Source organism: Scylla paramamosain, chromosome 8, assembly GCF_035594125.1.
Source record: "Scylla paramamosain isolate STU-SP2022 chromosome 8, ASM3559412v1, whole genome shotgun sequence".
In the NCBI taxonomy this organism is placed as follows: Eukaryota; Metazoa; Arthropoda; class Malacostraca; order Decapoda; family Portunidae; genus Scylla; species Scylla paramamosain.
This window is the reverse complement of record NC_087158.1, coordinates 16746897-16766126: the sequence shown is the minus strand read 5'-3', so window position 1 is coordinate 16766126 and position 19230 is coordinate 16746897. Positions and strand designations below refer to the sequence as shown.

At 39.7% G+C, this 19230-nt stretch overlaps 1 protein-coding gene across 6 annotated transcripts in view; it reads left to right on the top strand.

Moving 5' to 3' along the window:
• The window catches only part of LOC135102872 (putative neural-cadherin 2), a 189150-nt gene that overhangs the window by 73812 nt on the left and 96108 nt on the right, over window positions 1–19230 (top strand). For 4 of the 6 annotated variants that reach the window (XM_064008463.1, XM_064008468.1, XM_064008467.1 and 1 more), the window contains exon 2: window positions 14300–14785. In XM_064008463.1, the coding sequence (XP_063864533.1) occupies window positions 14737–14785 (49 nt within the window). In that variant the 5' untranslated portion in view covers window positions 14300–14736. The remainder of the gene's footprint in view (window positions 1–14299; window positions 14786–19230) is intronic. The other 2 variants (XM_064008466.1, XM_064008465.1) reach the window with 1 other exon arrangement.

The following is a 19230-nucleotide window of genomic DNA, read 5'->3' as shown; positions in this document are numbered from 1 at the left end:
TCCCACCGTTTCCCCACCCGCTACCATCCGCCGACCCGTACCGTCTTACTGCAGCTCTCATCACTCGTCACAAAGCCTCCAAGTAACTCATCTGGCCCCTAACAAAAGCGTGGAATCCTCGCTTCGCTCCACACTCGATCCGTTCTGGAACTGTGCCCATTAATTTTCATCGCGGTGAAAGTTGAGGCAAGAGAAGTCGATTCCCGTAATGAGGACGCCTTAGAGATCCTTGGTGGTAAGGAGCCCAGACGTTGGTTACCGCGGCGAGGACAAATACTGTCTCCCTGACGAGTTCCTTCATTTTCATGGCACGGGAAGGCGAGGAACGTGCAGACGGGAGGATGGGGGACGGGCGGCTCATTGTTTAGTCAAAGCTTTCCTCGTCCTTTGGCCTTGTGTCTTTTTCTTTCGGTCTCTGTATTTGTTTGTTTCTGGCGGACCACTTCCTGTTTTCTGTCTTTACATTTGACTCCCTCTGTTTGCTTGTCTGTAGATCTGCCTGCAACTGTGTGTCAGTCTCTCTCTCTCTCTCTCTCTCTCTCTCTCTCTCTCTCTCTCTCTCTCTCTCTCTCTCTCTCTCTCTCTCTCTCTCTCTCTCTCTCTCTCTCTCTCTCTCTCTCTGAATCAGTACGACGAGAGTAAAGCGGTAGATATAATATATCTTGATTTTCAAAAGGCCTTTGACAAAGTCCCCCACAAACGCTTACTGATTAAACTAGAATCACACGGTATCCAAGGCGACGTGTAGCGATGGCTTAAAAACTGGCTAAATATCCATAAACAAAAAGTAGTAATAAATGGAAAAGCATCCAAGTGGACTAACGTAACCAGAGGGGTACCACAGGGATCAGCCATAGGATCTTCCTCGTTTATATCAACGACATAGATGAGGGTGTTACCAGTATAACAGCGAAGTTTTCTGATGACACCAAAATTGCGTATTCCGTAGTCTATAACGAACAAGTAATAGAAATGCAGAAAAATCTAGATAAATTGACTGAGTGGGGGCAAATCTGGCAAATGAGCTGTAATGCAGATAAGTGCAAAGTGCTTCTCATAGGGTATAGAAACGAGAAAGCAAAGTATATTTTAAATATACCCAACTTAAAAGTGTTGACAACGAAACTGATTTATGAGTGACAATATCTAGTAGCTTAAAACCTAGCCAACAATGTTCAGAAGTCGTAAAGAAAGCAAGTAAACTAATTGGCTTAATCGGCAGATTTTTTAAATATAAATCTAAGGATACAATCCTCACTTTGTAAAGCTCTTTAGTCCGTCCCCTTTTGGAATATTGCGTTCAAGCATTATGCCCATGTTACCAGAAAGACATTGATAAATTAGAAAGAGTTCAGCGTAGAGTAACAAAAATGATACCAAGCCTAAGAAGGAAAGAGCGTCTTAAAGAATTAAATCTTTTCCCATTAACACAAAGAAGACTAAGAGGCGACTTAATACAGGTGTTTAAAATAATCAAAGGCATTGATTACATGGACTGCAGTAAATATTTCACGATAGACTCTTCAAATTACACGCGAGGAAACGGTTGCAAAATTGTTGGGAAATCCTTCAACTCTCACGAATCAAAAAAAATCCTTTTTTCCATCGAGTAGTAAATCTATGGCATGGGCTTCCTCGAGACGTGATAGACTGCAACACCGTAGACACTTTTAAACGCCGTCTTGATAAATTTCTTGCCTGCAATCCGCGGCTAACAGCGTTTGTTTGTTAGTGATTAACTTCCTTGCCCTCAGGAGATGTGGGCACTTCATTTCAACTATTTTCTTTCTTTCCTATAAAATTTCCTTCGGATTTTTTTTTTTTCTTTTCTCTTCTCTAAGCCCGTAAAGTATTTCTTTCCGACCTACTATTCCTGTACGGCTTATGCCGGAGGGAGTGGAGAGTGGGGAGAGAGCCTTCTGCTTTTCTGTCCTTAGTAGTCTTAGGTCAGGTTACCTCGTGAGGACCGCAAGGTCTGTTGTGGCCTGTTTTTCTATGTAACTCTCTCTCTCTCTCTCTCTCTCTCTCTCTCTCTCTCTCTCTCTCTCTCTCTCTCTCTCTCTCTCTCTCTCTCTCTCTCTCTCTCTCTCTCTCTCTCTCTCTCTCTCTCTCTCTCTTTTCCTCTTCCCAAATAGCTTCCGTCGCCTTCCATAAGTCTGCCTCCTCCATCTTGGGGAATTTTTTGCCAGAAAAGATGGAAAGCAGAGAGGATGGGAGGGAGGGAGGGAGAATAACAGTAGAATGAAACTGAAAAGGAGACTGATATATAATTATGAGAGAAGATACGACGCCGCATATTACTCAGCGAGGCACGTGTTGTGGTCAGAGTGTTTCCATGTGTAATATACGAGGAACTACTTAACATTTTTATTCTTCCGGCTCAAAAGATTTTCTTTTCATTCGGCTGCGTAGGCGATGAGGTGACGACTTTCCCCGGTTATTCAACGTATTTTTTGGTGCAGTACTAATGGAGTGTGTGTGTGTGTGTGGTGGGGGAGACAGTTAGAGTAGTCTCTTCCTGAAGTAATTTAATAAGTAATGATTTAAAAAAATAAATAAATGATAAAGCTGACCTCTTCAGAGTTCACCGGTAGAAGAGATGGGGTGCAGGTACAAATGAATGTGGACCTAACAGCGATGAAAATAAGTGGAAAGTCTTGTGGAGGTATGCACGTAAAACATGTAGTAGACTAGAATAGTGATGAAAGCAACCGCTAAATATTACAGTCGATAAAACATTACGACAACGAAAACTGAAAATTTAACTCAGTTCCTGTATTGGGAACTAACGAGAAAAGAGTCTCACTTTACCATCTTTATAAATTCAGTGCTGAGCGAGTGAGCTGAGCAACATGAAAGATACCTCCCCAGTACATGTACAGATAAAGCCCGTAGCATTTTGTAGGTGACGAACACTGAGTGACAGTATAAAATGCCCACCTACATGGAAACGGATATAAATAAACGAATATAAATAAGACTTGAAGTGTGAAATGTTCTATTAAATTTCTTTCGTGGAGATTACTTATTAAATCATGGAAGGACCGTCTGAGAGCTTGCGTTCAGTAGTGAATTTCTGAGTCCATCACGGTCACAATGAAAAGATTAATAAGTGTAAAAATATTAAAAGTTAGGCGCTCTGTAACATCTCCTCGTGAATCATATATTTGTCGCTTGACAAAGGTTGTGAAAACACCCATTAAGTAGGAACCGTCAGCATCATTATGGCTGAAATACGTTGCTCCATCAAGGAAATAATTGATGACCATTAGGACCAGAATGAGTGATGAAAAATGTCAACGGAACCCAGCTGGCTGTCTGTCACGAAGTTATCTGCACGATAACTTGTTTCTCAATGTATATTATTGGCAACAGCAAGACTCATTTCTCCTCACACTAGAATAAAGAAAACACCAATTTTAATTCAGGTGTTCTGTCTAATTCAAGCTCACACGATTAATGTTCATTTCCTCAGTTATCTATGAGTGCTTGCCTGAAAGCAGAAGGAATTATTTATGTGCGCGGGAATATGAATGGGTTGCGAGAGAAACTGTTAAATTTTAGCGGATGGCTCTTTGGTAGCTTAAGCTTTCTCCAATGAAAATGTTTCGTTGGCGTGATTCCTCCTCTCACCTACTAAAAATGTGTGCGTTGTTCTGATACTAAGTTTCCATCGTATGCTAATTTCAAACTAATTTTGGGAGTCATGGTGGTAGTAAATTTCCTCTTTCCATTCCAAGGACTGCTCGGAGAGGAGCGGTATATTGGCGTCTTGAGAGGGAGAGGGAGAGAGAGAGAGAGAGTGAGTGAGTTTGCAGTAGCTTAGTTTTCTTGCCATGAAGTTAAGAGGTATAACTAATTATCTTTCCACAGTAACAAAAGGCGCTCTTGATGCATTACGTTGACTGCGGCGCGGTGCGCCAAGGCTGAGGGTGATAAGAGACGTGGAAAGATTGCTCGTGGAAAAGTTACCTTGCAGATAACAAAACTGGCGAATTATCTTTGAAAAATTCACCTTAAGCTGCCAGATCCAAGACGTTTTTGTGGCTGGAGCTGATAGTGGAGAGTAGTGCGTGGACAATGCAGAATTCTTCGAAATAAACGATCCACGAAATAGTCACTCCGCCATGTTTCGGAGAGCTGTAAGGATGAAGCACGTTATCGAAAAAAAAAAAAAAAAAAAAAACACGATGTGTGCTGGTAGCGGCGATGTTTCGTTTTGTGAGTGAAACACGGCCATTTGCTTCTGTTCGTTTTGCATCTGTATATATATTTGTTTCTCCAAGAAGTAAATTCTTTTTTTTTTTCTTGATAGCGCTACAGTTGTAAGTGTGAACTAAGTGCGTAAAGCATCTGAGAGAAAGTAACAACTCGTGTTTCTGTTTTGAAATGAAATAATGACTTCTCGTTTCTTAAATCTGAAGCTTTTCATAATCCCTGTGTCATCATCAGCATGTATAACCAAACCTTGTGTCTCAGGTGTTCTATTATAACACCAGTTTTCCTTAACGTGTATAGCCTGGCAATTATTCATATAGCAGTGAATTAAGATGGCGAGAGGGAGTGAGTTATACTCCTTTCCAGTCTTCAATATTTCTGATTTGCAGTGGCTTACCGCTGGCTTACGCTGCAGTTAAGGTCAAGGTGAAATTAAAAATAATACATATAAATAGATAAAAAAAATATACACACATATACACATACATACACACGCTTCCCCTTTTTTGTTTTCGTCAGGTATCCAGTGATCGTGGTGTGGCATAGATAATTAACCGCCAACAAGAGTTATGCAGCACACTTCAGAGCACTTGTTATGGAGATAATTAGCTGCCGACATGAGCCGCACAGTACACTATAATGCAGGTTTAAAAATCTCTTGTTATAGGTATTAATATTGCTGAATTCCAGAATGGACACCTGCATGAACTCGACGGGATTACGCCCTCAAATTCCATTTCGGAATCTGAGTGCCATGAAATTATACGGATAGCTCGTATTTCTCTCTCTCTCTCTCTCTCTCATCTCTCTCTCTCTCTCTCTCTCTCTCTCTCTCATCTCTCTCTCTCTCTCTCTCTCTCTCTCTCTCTCTCTCTCTCTCTCTCTCTCTCTCTCTCTCTCTCTCTCTCTCTCTCTCTCTCTCTCTCTCTCTCTCTCTCTCTCTCTCTCTCTCTCTCTCTCTCTCTCTCTCTCTCTCTCTCTCTCTCTCTCTCTCTCTCTCTCTCTCTCTCTCTCTCTCTCTCTCTCTCTCTCTCTCTCTCTCTCTCTCTCTCTCCATCTCTCTCTCTCTCTCTCTCTCTCTCTCTCTCTCTCTCACCAGTAGCAGCAGTTGGTCGCGATGTCATCTAATCCTGAAATTGCACATCACAACCAAAGTTTTCCGCTGTGTTTCAGGAGTGCAGGAGTACAATGTGCCTCATTTGTCTTGTTTGAAACAGAGGCAGCTGAACCTCGTAACTAAACCCTCTTTTAGATTTTCTGCGATGTTCTTATTTTTTTCCTATGTGTTATATGTATTTGACGATATAGATTCAAATGTATTGCCTTGCATGTAAAGGAAAGTGGTCTGGCGTACAAAAGGAAAAAAAAAAAAAAAAACAGAAAACAGTTTTAAGTGCTTCATACGGATTGATCAGTAAGTTCCTGGGGCGGCTGTATCCCTTCCTTAAGGAAGTTCATGTTATGATGTGAGGGGAATAATAATAATCAGTGATTAGCTCTTGTAGTACTAAACTAGACGGAATAAGGTCACGGAATTAGAAAGCATGCAGTTAGCAGGCTAAGAAAAGCAATGCTCTAGTAACCATGGGAGTAATAGTAGAAGCTAGCAAGAGATGCACCACTGCACTGGAGTGTGAGATATTGATGATGGTAAGGGGAATTGAAGGAATGAAAAGCTTAGACCTATGTTTAATAAAGCTGTCTTGACTGGAATCCCGCTCCTTCATATATAGGAAGCGTACTCCATACAATGGTGGATGAGGCACATGCATATATTGGAATAGCACAAAAGAAAGAAAAAAAAAAAAAGACAAACAACATGAAAGCTGTGAAAGCTGTTTTTCGCTTTTTTTTTTCAGTGTTATATTTATAGTTGAGCACTGGAGGAAACGCTTGACAAAAGGTCAGCCCCGACCAGCTCAAAAATTAGGAAAGATCAAAAGAAAATGTTTCGTGGTTTCTCTCCACGAATTATTCCTGATTTGATCGAGTGGCAAGTGAAGGTAGTAAAGTGAATGGTTATATATAGCAAAGAATTCGACTGGAATAGTTTACGAACAATAACATTTCATAGGTAATCTTTTAATATATTTTCGAGAGTTGAACTTTAGCAAATATTCATGTATCCATGATCATTTCAATTATTCTGTCCTCTGCTTTTCTTTCATGATGTAATACGTAGTTACTGAACGTCACCATTGTTCTGAGGCTTTCATCTCTGCCTAAGCTACTAGGCATCCTTTCCTTTCCTCAGCGATGGTACTTAAAGCAAGATGTTCAAAACCTTGATTTTCTTGACCCGCCTGAAGATGAGTGTCACCAGGTGAAAGGAGAGTGAATGGTGAGCCAGGCAGCTGAATGGAACGCTGCATGGACAACCAGAAAGTGGAACGCTATCATAATCACATTTCCCACACTGTTTCCCCTACATGTTGAAACAGACTGATGGAACGCTGTCAAACGTGCAATAGGAAATCTGGTTTATTAATTCTTATGTTTTTGCTAAATAATAATGTTGGGTTCTGGTTTATAGAATCGTCAAAAATAATTTAGAATTTATGTCCATTGAAAAATGTCTCGAATGTTTGTGCTTTTGCATTCCCTTAACTGCAGTAATTTCGGAACTTTCCCAGGTTCGAAAATTCATCTTTATTGCAATTGGTCAAAGACTTATCGTGAGGAATTTTTACGGATTCATGTCGACTTTATTCAAAGTTATTCTACCTGTTTTTTGACAGTGACCGATGGCACTGATATTCAGCGGAGGGAAGAGTTGTAAAATGACCTCAGTAGAATATCACATCAGTATAAGATTTGCCTTCAGCTTTATGAAAGAAGCTCTGTGTTCCTTACTTCCCCGCGAGTCACAAAGCTTGGCACTCATGAGTCACCTGGTGTCTACAAACCTGTCACCTCCCCGCACAAACACTGAATGCTGCAACACTCACACTCACTCACTACAACTTTCACGAAAAAAAAAAAAAAAAAATTGTGTTGCACTCTTGAAACTCTACTCTAACAAAAACCATTAAAGGAAACTTTAGTGTGATGGTGAAGACCTCCACGAGCCTGGTGCCCCACAGCACACTCCTTCCCCTCCACACCTCGATAATCGAAGAACCGGAATGTGTGTGTGTGTGTGTGTGTGTGTTCAGAAGTACGAGAGGAGCCTGTGATTCTTAATATGACATTTGCTTTCTGTTATAAGAGCTTGATGTGTTAACAAATACAATGATCATGGAAACTTGGAAAAAAAAAACAAGGAAACAAAGGATTATTTTCAACTTAAAGCTCCTTATTTTATGTAGATCCTTAACAATATCAATATCTCCAAATAATGTCGCTAATATCTTCATTTAGAGAGAGATAGATAGATAGATAGATAGAGAGAGAGAGAGAGAGAGAGAGAGAGAGAGAGAGAGAGAGAGAGAGAGAGAGAGAGAGAGAGAGAGAGAGAGAGCGCGTCGTAGGTCACGCCTATCACAACCTATTCCTTTTTAGCATTAATCATCCGTTTCTGCACTTCCTATTGCATTCTTTTCAGAAGTTGAGTTTAATTTCATCCTTACTGCTTTTATTATAATTTTCCTTCCTCTTGCTTGTTGATGGAAATGCTGTTGTTGGAGGTATTCTTTCATTCTTTCTTTCTTTCTTTCTTTCTTTTTTCCTTTTTTTTCTTTCTTTCTTCTTCTTCTTCTTCTTCTTCTTCTTCTTTTCTTTTCTTTTCTTTTCTTCTTCTTCTTTTATTTTATTTTATTTTATTTTATTTACTTTTCTTCTTTTCTTTTCTTTTCTTTTCTCTTCTCTTCTGTTCTCTTCTGTTCTGTTCTGTTCTGTTCTCTTCTTTTCTTCTATTAATTATTATTATTATCATTATTATTATTGTTATTATTATTATTATTATTATTATTATTATTATTATTATTATTATTAATAGTAGTAGTAGTAGTAGTGATAGTAGTAGTAGTACTGTTATTATTAGTACTATTATTATTATCATTATTATTATTATTATTATTATTATTATTATTATTATTATTATTATTATTATTATTGTTATTATTACTTTTATTATTATTATTATTATTATTATTATTATTATTATTATTATTATTATTATTAAGTATTATTACCATTAGTAACTATTATTATTATTATTATTATTATTATCCTTCTCCTCCTTCTCCTTCTCCTCCTCCTGCTTCTCCTCCTCCTCCTCCTCCTCCTCCTCCTCCTCCTCCTCCTCCTCCTCCTCCTCCTCCACCTCATTCTCTCCTTCCTCTCCTTCACCTCCGCTTCTACTTCCACCTCCTCCTCCTCCTTCACCACCTCTTCTCTCCTACTCTTCCTCCTCCTCCTCCTCCTTTGCTAACAAGATGCTGGTCACAAGCTTGGTTATCCCCCGGCAATGTTTTCAGACTCCGGCACTCTGGCAGCCTTTCACCTTCATCTCGCTCGTGTGTGTGGAGGGTGGAGATGGCCGTCCCTCGCTGAAGAGTTTCGTTTTCTTTTTTTTCGTATCTCGTCTTCCATTTTCTTGCGCACTGCACATAGGTTAAATTTAATACGCAGCCTCAAAACAAATCTGAAAGAATTTTTAGGCCTGTTCCTACTGTACAGAATGGAATGTTCGTTTCGTTTTTTTTTTTATTGCCGACAGATGCATAGTGTTACATGATCTTCACCGGTTTAGCTCAGTTTGGTTTTGGTTGGTGTGTGTTTTGATGTTTGCCTTTTGGTTTCCAGTACATGGAAGGTTGTGCTGATAAAACAACTAAATTATTAATGAATAAATACTATAGATATGAATATACGTCGTTCCTTCAGCCTCTTTTGTTTCTGGAGTAGTAGCCAGGTACCGTGACTGGCCCGAAGGGAAGTCGTCAGTGTAGGGTGGTAAAGAGAGAACGGCAGGATAACGAGAGTGCAAAGAACAAAAAGTATAATCAGAAATAATAAATGCTGGCTGCAAAGCCTCACGTGAGCATGACCAGGATGAATCACACACACACACACACACACACACACACACCTGAATTAAATCTTAGTTCTTAGAGCTTGATAATAATATTAGTAATAACAATGACAATCTCTTTAATAATATTTACTATTAATACTATCAGTGTTATTATTATTATTATTATCATTATTATTATTATCATTATTATTATTATTATTATTATTATTATTATTATTATTATTATTATTATTATTATTATCATTATCATCATCATCATCATCACCACCACCATCATCATCGTTACAAGCAAAAAAAATTAAACACTTCATTCAATATATGTAGTCGCTAGAGCACTTATTGGACACCGCTTACTTGGAGATAAAACTGCATTCCACCTCTTCAGACCGGAGAGTGTAATAAATATAATGTCAGAGTGTGGAATGGAGCCGCCCTCAGCTATTAGCAAAGATAAATATGTATATAAAAAAATAAAATATATACATATGATAAAAGGCGATAATGATGAAATGGTCAAAGTTGTTGCGGACAAAATTAAAAGGGCCAGTAATGGAAAAGTAAACTTCGCACGTTGCAGGGAGATGCCCCGGGACAAGCCAACGCCTACAATTCGAGACAAACGCCAACGCATATTGTCGAAAGGTGTTTGCTTTTGCATGACAATGGCCTCCACATGCTGCTGGGCAAACGGTTCAAACGTTTCCGGAAGTGAAATTGGAGATATTGAAGCATCCTTTTATACGTGCACCTCACTCTCCCACTCCCCCAGATTAACACTTGTTTGTTCTTTTCATATACGAGGTCATCGATTTGTCACAAACCACAACGGGAGAGCTGCCGTGTGTGGAGAGTAATGTGTGTGTGTGTGTGTGTGTGTGTGTGTGTGTCTGTCCAGTAATAGTACGAGTTGAAACACCCATAACAAAGCTACATGGAGGAATTCACTAGATACAAACATCACAACTGAAAAATGATTAACAGTGAGGAACTGTTGTTTTTCCCTTGAACGAAGCAAACGTCGTTAAGTAAAATAAGTAAATATTAAAATAACAAATAAATAGGTAAACTAATAATTGGATGGATTGTAACTCATCAGTAATAATGTATGTAACTGTTTTCCTTCTCTTTATCGAAGCAAGTAACAAACACGAAGACAAACTTAATCCTGAAATAAATTCGTATTACTGCTGAGCTAGTGACTAAGACTAGAGGAGTCCTAGCGACCATGCTAACAGTGAACCTTAATTTGTAGCCAAATACTTCCTAAAAAGAAAAGAAAAAAACAAAAAACAAAGGGAAAAATAAAATATGAGAAGAATCGACAAAAAAAAAAAGAATCTCGTCAGGGTTCCCTATGCTGTGTGTAGAATGTTACAAGAAAGCTTCATATATTCTATGATTTATTTGGTTCTCAGAAAACTACCCCCATGTATCAATCCAGAGAATATCGTTGATTTATTGGAGCACAGAATGTTGGCGAGAAAACTCTTCACAATTTATACTGTTGTGTGTCTCTGTGTTATTGCAGGGAAGCTCCACGTGTTGTGTCATTTATTTTATTCTGAAAAAAAAAAAAATTGCCAGTCATTAAGCGAAAAATTACTCATTTAACCAAGTACTAAGATACGAATATATTTTTTGCTGGACCAATTTTGTACGTGTGTGTGTGTGTGTGTGTGTGTGTGTGTGTGTGTGTGTGTGTGTGTGTGTGTGTGCGTGCGTGTGCGTGCGCGTGCGTGCGTGCGTGCGTGCCTGCGCGCGCGATCTCACATGCATAGTACATTTTGATTAATGTAAACTGAAGTTCTCTGATTTGCACCCCTATTCGTTTCATAAATGACGCGTTTTAGATACAAGTTCTCTTAATTTTCCGCTGCTTCATAACAGACCTGGAGGCGTTACTCAGAGTGATTAATGTCCTGGTTCTTTCTCTTTATTTTTGTCATTAGCAAGAGATAATTAAAAAGCAGATTCCAATTACTAAGAAAATTATATTAGAATTTTCAGTCAAATCATACTCAGCTTCCTTAGCATGCAGTGACATGAATTTGAAATGAAACCCTAAACCTAAATGCTTGGCAGGTAGTAGAGGGTTAATTGGATGTAAAGAAAATGATGTAACATTAAAACACACACACACACACACACACACACACACACACACACACACACACACACACACACACACACACACACAAGCGCGCGCGCTCAAGTTATAAAAGTATGTCCGCCTAATACGTAGGATTCCCAAGAAAAGTTCGTATAAGATGCTGAAATACAGGGATAAAGTCAAACAGCTGGGATAAGTTCGTATTATCGGAGTGAGCTGCAGCGGGTGAGGGGAAGCCACGTGGAATGGGTAAAACGGGAGTCGCCAACAGTCACTTCAAGAACACTCAACCAGAAAGCACTTGAAGGACGCCAGTGAGGGGGATCCTGCAGGTGGAAAATGGTTCGGATGTAAAAGAAGAGAGGGAGCGAAAAGTCAGTAGAAACGAGGGGCGCCTGGAGTAGTGACGCTTTTAGGTACTGCTGCTGTTGTCGTTGTTGTGTTTTTTTCTTATTTTTTTTTCTTTTGCGGGGAGTAATGTTGCTATGGATTACCTTCTTTGAAAGTTTTACCACAAGTTTGTATTAGAAGTGAAGAGTTCCTTTGTCAACTGTTGATAAGGTGGACGCCTTTCACTGAAACGATGTTGATGAAAGATTGATCTGGTAAACTACTCCGAGAACCCTATACTCCTTCTGAACGGGATTACTGATGTAGCTGAAAAAAAAAGAGTTTCGTTAACCGGGGTTTTATTTTATTATTTGAACATGTCGTCAAAACTACTTGAAGGACGAAATTATATTAGTTTGCTTTTTTTTTCGTGTATGTGTTTTGTTTTTCGCCAATAATGTTAACCACGGAGCCAAAGCTTCAACTTTATGAAAACTTCCCTTTTTGCCTCCGCAACTGTAAGTTACCGATCTCGGCTTAAGCTTCGGCATCGCATTTTTCGTTGTCTTCAATTTCGCTCCCGGCATCGTTTTATCACATTTGTAGAACTTTGGTCTTAAAGTGTTGAATTTTCCATTTAGCATTCTCTCTCTCTCTCTCTCTCTCTCTCTCTCTCTCTCTCTCTCTCTCTCTCTCTCTCTCTCTCTCTCTCTCTCTCTCTCTCTCTCTCTCTCTCTCTCTCTCTCTCTCTCTCTGAGTAAGTAGGTGGATCTGTCTATCTGCGTCTGTCTTAATACCTTCACTTTTTTCCATTGTCCGCCTTTTTCATCGGTGTCTCTCAATACTGCAATAATTACAAGGAATTGGTTCCAGATATTGGAAAATAAGGTACAGTATGAGATTGGCATCGTTCTCAAAGAAGATTCTCCGTGCGAGTATTATCAACAGGATTTTTATCGGATTTTTTCAGCTACCAACAGCTGTTATAGGCGGGAGGAAGAGCGCGAGGGAACGCCTATCGCATATTGAACACTATCCCAAAAAGTTTAGTGAGAAACGCGGGAAGTTGGTTCTCTCAAGTGCTCTCCTTCGGTGGCACGCTAACTCCTCCATCCTGAGGCGGACGATCGAAATCAATAGAGACGAGAACTATGCGGGGATGAGACGCACAAAACTCGCCACTCAAGTCAATAGCTTCAGCTGGGAAACTTACAGTGTTACGGTTGTTGAATTATCCATCGTGTTTCCATCTCAAAACAGTTTATGTGTGCAGTTATAGGAAATTTCATGTGATTCGCTTAATTAACTTCATGCTAGCTTTGAATTACTAAAATTCAAAAGTCAAAAGAGTGGAATTCATTTAGCTAATCGAGTTTCCCATTGTCGATTAATGGCACAGAATATAGCCATTCGTCCGCCCCTCGCTCCGCGCTTGTACATTTTGTTTACATTTCACTGAAGGGGAATTATAAGTTTATATTGCTGGAATTTATCACATTTATTACACTGTGTCGTGTAAAAGCGGGTCCACGCTGGCCTCGCCTATCGTTATCCCCCCTCGCCAACAATGCCGTGACAGGACAGATCACCACCAGCTCTTCACTGTGTGTGTGTGTGTGTGTGTGTGTATATGTATGTGAATGTGTGTGTGTGTGTATATGTATATATATATATATATATATATATATATATATATATATATATATATATATATATATATATATATATATATATATATATATATATATATATATATATATATATATATATATATTAATTATTATAACCAAAAGCACATCACGGTGGTTTGTCATGGCGATGGTACTTACTGAAGCATATATTCAAAATGAAAGATGTAAGCATCGTCAGACTGAACAGTGTTATCAATACATCTCACACAATTTCTTAGTGCGTGACACAAAGCTGTTTAAGATTGTGTCCGCTTTTAATCGAGGTTCTCTTAGAAATTTCTTCTATAATAACAGTTTGGAAAATTAAGTGTGTGTTGTGCACCCTGAATCACAAGGTTTATCTGCGTCTCGCTCATCATACTCGTAAACACAGTAAAGTATTTTGATTGATTGATTGCAGTACAGCGCACAAGCCCCGAGCGGCGGGCACCAGGATGGATTATTCGGCATAAACTATGTCGTAAGGCAAATATATTCTACATGTGTTTAGTTAATCGTATGTTTGTATGTCTGTGTTTGTCCATTAGTCTGTCTGTCTGTTTGTCAATCAGTCTATCTGTCCGTCTGTCTGTAAGTCATTCTGTCTCTGTCTGTACGTATGTTGGTGTGGTGTGTAGAATTTATGTATGTATGAGTGTGCGAGTATGTACACAGTGTGTGTGTACACATTTCTCTCTGAGTCTCTCTCTCTCTCTCTCTCTCTCTCTCTCTCTCTCTCTCTCTCTCTCTCTCTCTCTGTGTGTGTGTGTAACTAGTTTTCAAGTGCTTACAAGTCATGAACACTAGTGTAGGAACGTGGTTCTCTTTATAACTGTACTTACTGTTGGTGCTGGTGTCTTTTGGCTGTATTGGTAGTGGTGATGGTGGTTGTGGTGATAGTTGGTGGATATTGCAGTTTCGTTTAGTGAGTTCTGCGCAATTCAACAATCATAGCAATGATTGTTGAATTTCATTTTCGTAAACTCTTTTTAGGTCAGTACTGTCGTATATTGTTTACATCGCTTACAATGGAGGTGTATTCGAAATGTGTTGAAACCACTTAATGCTATTTTCTGAATTTGAAAAGTAAGACGTAATGAAGCCTCTGTTTTGACTGTGTGTGAATGTGAGTGAAGATGCCAAGACCCCAGTGAGCGCAACACGGAAGGGGACATACGGTGCGGCTGTGGCCCCCTGAGGCGCGGTGCCTCTGCCTCAGGGCCCATCCCACCACGCCAGGACAGCGCTTCTTGAACAAAACTAAAACAGAACATTGAAAACTTTGTCAATGAAACTTTGTTGTTGCATCATTCGTAACAAACGACTGAGCTCAAAAGTGAAAAAAAATTCAATTACTGTTGGTGACCTGAATTCCTTGAGTCTGAGCTAGAGAGCAGTGCATTGTCTCCAGACGCCGCCGGGCCGCCGTCATGGATCCCGCCAGGCTCCTCCAAATAATCACCAACAGCACCTGGATGGGTAAGTACTGTGCACATTTCTTGCACCAGTATTCCTGTTGCACAGGTGTGATGTTTTCCTTTAAGGTGAACCTTTACCCTCTTTTATTCTTCCTAGCCCCGACCTTTGAAAAATGGAAGATCCAGTGCATATGAGATCTCCCATTATTAAATAGACCATGCTGTGGCCTGCGCCAGGCTTCCCTTTGTAGTGCTCCCGCTTTATAAAAAAAAAATATCCCTAATTTGCGGTGCTTCCTGTGAAAATAGCTCATATCTCTTCACCTTCCTCTCTCTCTGGTGTCTTTACAAAGAGAATACGGAAGGTGTTATACTGATACCTTGTATTCCTGTTCCATTCTTTCTTGACGTATTGTTATTACGTTTTATTTCCATATATATATATATATATATATATATATATATATATATATATATATATATATATATATATATATATATATATATATATATATATATATATATATATATATATATATATAAACGTGTAAAATTTCTGTGTGTGTGTGTGTGTGTGTGTGTGTGTATCAGAAAATACAACATAGTAACAATACGTATCTCATCTCTTCATTTATGTATTGTCTACAAGACATATTATTCGTGCCTGTCCTGCCGTAACTAGTCAGACACATCCGTTAAGCTCGTGCTCCTCTCTTTAATCAAACGGTGGATGTTCCTTGTCTCCGGAGTGTGTTCTATACAAAACCTATCATCGACATACAGGTCTTGCTGAAGGTGCTGCGTCCTCTGCCGAGGTTCCTAATGCTTTGCGTTATTCCTTGGGTTTGCTTAACCTGGACATTATTTCCGTTAAAGTTTTCCTGTGTCTTTTAATCTTCCTTTTCTTAAGTTTAATCACACTATACTCACTTTTATATTATTTTGTGATGAAAAATGTGATTTGCGATTTTCGTTATTTGATATCCTTTAAATTTTACTTTGCTGTGAAAAAAAAAAAAAAAAAAAAACATACCGTTTGTGATGAACTGTCGTGTTTTTTTATAACTCCCGCACAATGTTGAAGGGAATCCTGCACACTTTAAGCACAAACTCTAGAAAAAGTTTTTACTTCCGTCTTCATCAGATACTGGCATGATATTCATGCCTTTAAATCATGAGAAAAGTGATCAACCAATCCAGTGATTTATTGCGGCATTTTGTCAAACAACGTTCCCTCATCATTCAGTGGAGAGTGTGGAGCAGCGAGCAGAATTTCACCACAGAGGTCACATGAGTGCAATAGAACAAAGGCATTGTATCCCACACATATCTAGTGTACTCTCGTGTAATTCGTGTTAGCACGTGTTTTATGTTGAAAGTGAGTCTCCTGGCGCAGTTTTGTTGGTCACAAGTACATCTCGACAGAGGCAGTGACATTATAACATCCAAAGTTCGTCGCCACCAATGACCATGGCAAAAAGAAAAAAAAAGTGTTAGTGTTACGTGTTCGAGTGTTCTTCATGCAGAAGTGAGCGACGGAAAATAATAAACTGAAATGTGTTCGAAAATCATCCCTTACGTTAGAAGAAAAAAATTTGTAGTGCTTAAAAAGTTTTATTCATTGTGATACTGTTTGCCAGAAATGTGGTCACAACACTTCCTTTGGTGTATGTTTGTACTTACATTTATCTGTTTGTTTTTCGTCTGTTTGTTTGTTTTTTCCTCTGAACACAATGTTGTGATAACAGGGCTGTGTCTGCGGACCATTGGGTTTTAATGCAGTTTTTGGTGCGGCAGCGTGCGCCCCACTTCCTGGAACACTCTTGTTTACTTCCTTGTCTGCCTTTAATAATACTGAAACATACCACATTTTGTGCATCAGATGGCGAGTCAGGGGAGGGGAACGTACTGATATTTCGTACTTACACGCTTTTTCCTACTACCCTGTTACCTTAGCTCGGCTTATGTCTGTATGTACGCATGCATATATGCATGTATATATATATATATATATATATATATATATATATATATATATATATATATATATATATATATATATATATATATATATATATATAGAGTGTGTGTGTGTGCATGTATGTATGTATGAATGTATGCATTCATGCATGCATGTACAATATTTATTTATGTACACACACACACACACACACACACACACACACACACACACACACACACACACACACACACACACACACATCGTGGATTTCAGATGAAAGATAAGCGAAGCATCATTGATTCGTGAAATTATTCCAGTCTTATTTATCATTCTTCTGTTGCCTTCCGTTCCTAAATTTGTTTTCGAAGTGGTAATACTATCCCGACACGACAAATTCTGACAAAATGAATATTGAGTATATTATGTCCACACCATCTTATTCCTTTTACTGTCTGTCGTACGGTCTCCAGAGATGAACGTCTTGCTTTCTTGTACCACGACCTCCATCGTTAATTATCCTGTGAGAGTGTTATTGGTATTTTCATATTTGCATCACCCTTGCATAAGACACTTGATATATGTATTTTCTCTTGTTCTTTTACTATCCACATTGGTAATGCATGAGTTAATCAATGCATTTTTAAACAATATCTTCACTTTTTATTTATTTTCACTAGTAAGCTGGCTAATATTTCCTTATTTCGTTTCTTTTTTTCATCTTCCTGTGACTAAAGTAATATCAAGACAGCAAACTAAATTAACCTTTTTTTTTTTTTTTTATCGTTTTACTGCATTTACTGTATGTGAGAGGAACAATCAAATGAGTTTCATTTATCATATTGAACTTTTAACCCTTTCTCAATCTTTTCTACTCACGCACGCAACGCACGCACGTACGCACGCACGCACCCACCCACGCATGCACGCACGCACGCACGCACGCACGCAACGCAACGCAACGCAACGCATGAACACAACACAACACAACACAACGCCCGGCCGCCCGTCCGCCCGCCCGGTCGCTCTGACGCAAGCACGCACGCTCTCGTGTGCGTGCGTGCGTGCGTGCGTGCGTGCGCGCGCGCACGCACACACACACACACACACACACACACACACACACACACACACACACACACACACACACGTTCTCGCGCGCGCGCACGCACACACACACACACACACACACACACACACACACACACACTCTCTCTCTCTCTCTCTCTCTCTCTCTCTCTCTCTCTCTCTCTCTCTCTCTCTCTCTCTCTCTCTCTCTCTCTCTCTCTCTCTCTCTCTCTCTCTCTCTCTCTCTCTCTTGAGGCTCGTCACGGCCGAGTCACACCTCTTACAGCTGCAATACAAAGTGCAACTAACGGACAGCATGAGGTGTTTCCGAAATGACCACACAATTAATAATTCAGAGCCGGCGTGGCGGAGAAAAGTATCTCACGCCCTGAACACCAGGCAACGCACGTGCCATGTTAAAAATGTAGTAGAATATTGTATATATTAATGGACGTCACTCAGCCAGACAGCTATTAATACATGATCCTACTGAACAACTGTGACGGTATTCTGGACTTTTTAATATCAGCCTGTATTGATCACACATTTCTTAACAATTTATAACCGGATATTCCACCACCACCACCACCACTATGACCATCACCACCATGGCAACCACCACCTCTCTGGGCACCACAACCACCACCACTATGACCATCACCACCATGGCAACCACCACCACTCTGGGCACCACAACCACCACCATTATGACCATCACCACTACCACTATGGCCACCACCACCACTATGACCACCATCACCACCACCACTATGACCACCACCACCACCACCACCACCACCAGGGGCGCTGTGTGCATGCCTGTCACTGACACACAAGGTAAGGGAGCAAGGCCAACCCACCACCACACCGTGAGGCAACAAACGACCCATCGCGTCTTTACTATTCCCGTTTTTTTTTCTGCCCCTCGCAACCACCACCACCACTAGCACCACCACCAAAAGGACGCCCTCAGCATTAACACGACACCCACCAACCCACCCCACCACCACCACTACCACCACTTGTCCTCACTGACTGATGGAGAAATACTGGAAATATTCTTGTGATTACTGTTATACCTCTGAAGAAAATAGGTGAATGTGAAAAGAATGTCAGCTCAGCATATTTTCCTCCGGTCCAGTAGGTACATCAGCCACGCCGTATGTTTTATTCACGCCCGAGAAGGGAAGAAAAACAGTGATGCATTTACTGAAGCGTGTGCAGTACTGTGAAGATTATGTAATATTAATATAGAGCACGCCACTGATTATCAACGTAATGGATTTGAAGTCAAGACGCAAAAGAACTTATTGTCGTTCTTTCTTTTATTTTTTTTTTTTATTTTGTGGTGTGGAATCAAAAGGAAAATTCAACCCCATTTTTTTTTTTCAGCGTGGAATGTTTTCACATTTTTCACCACTAACGTCGCTTTTTGGAGGCTGCATGTATTATCTTACCTGGGACACATTTCATTCCCT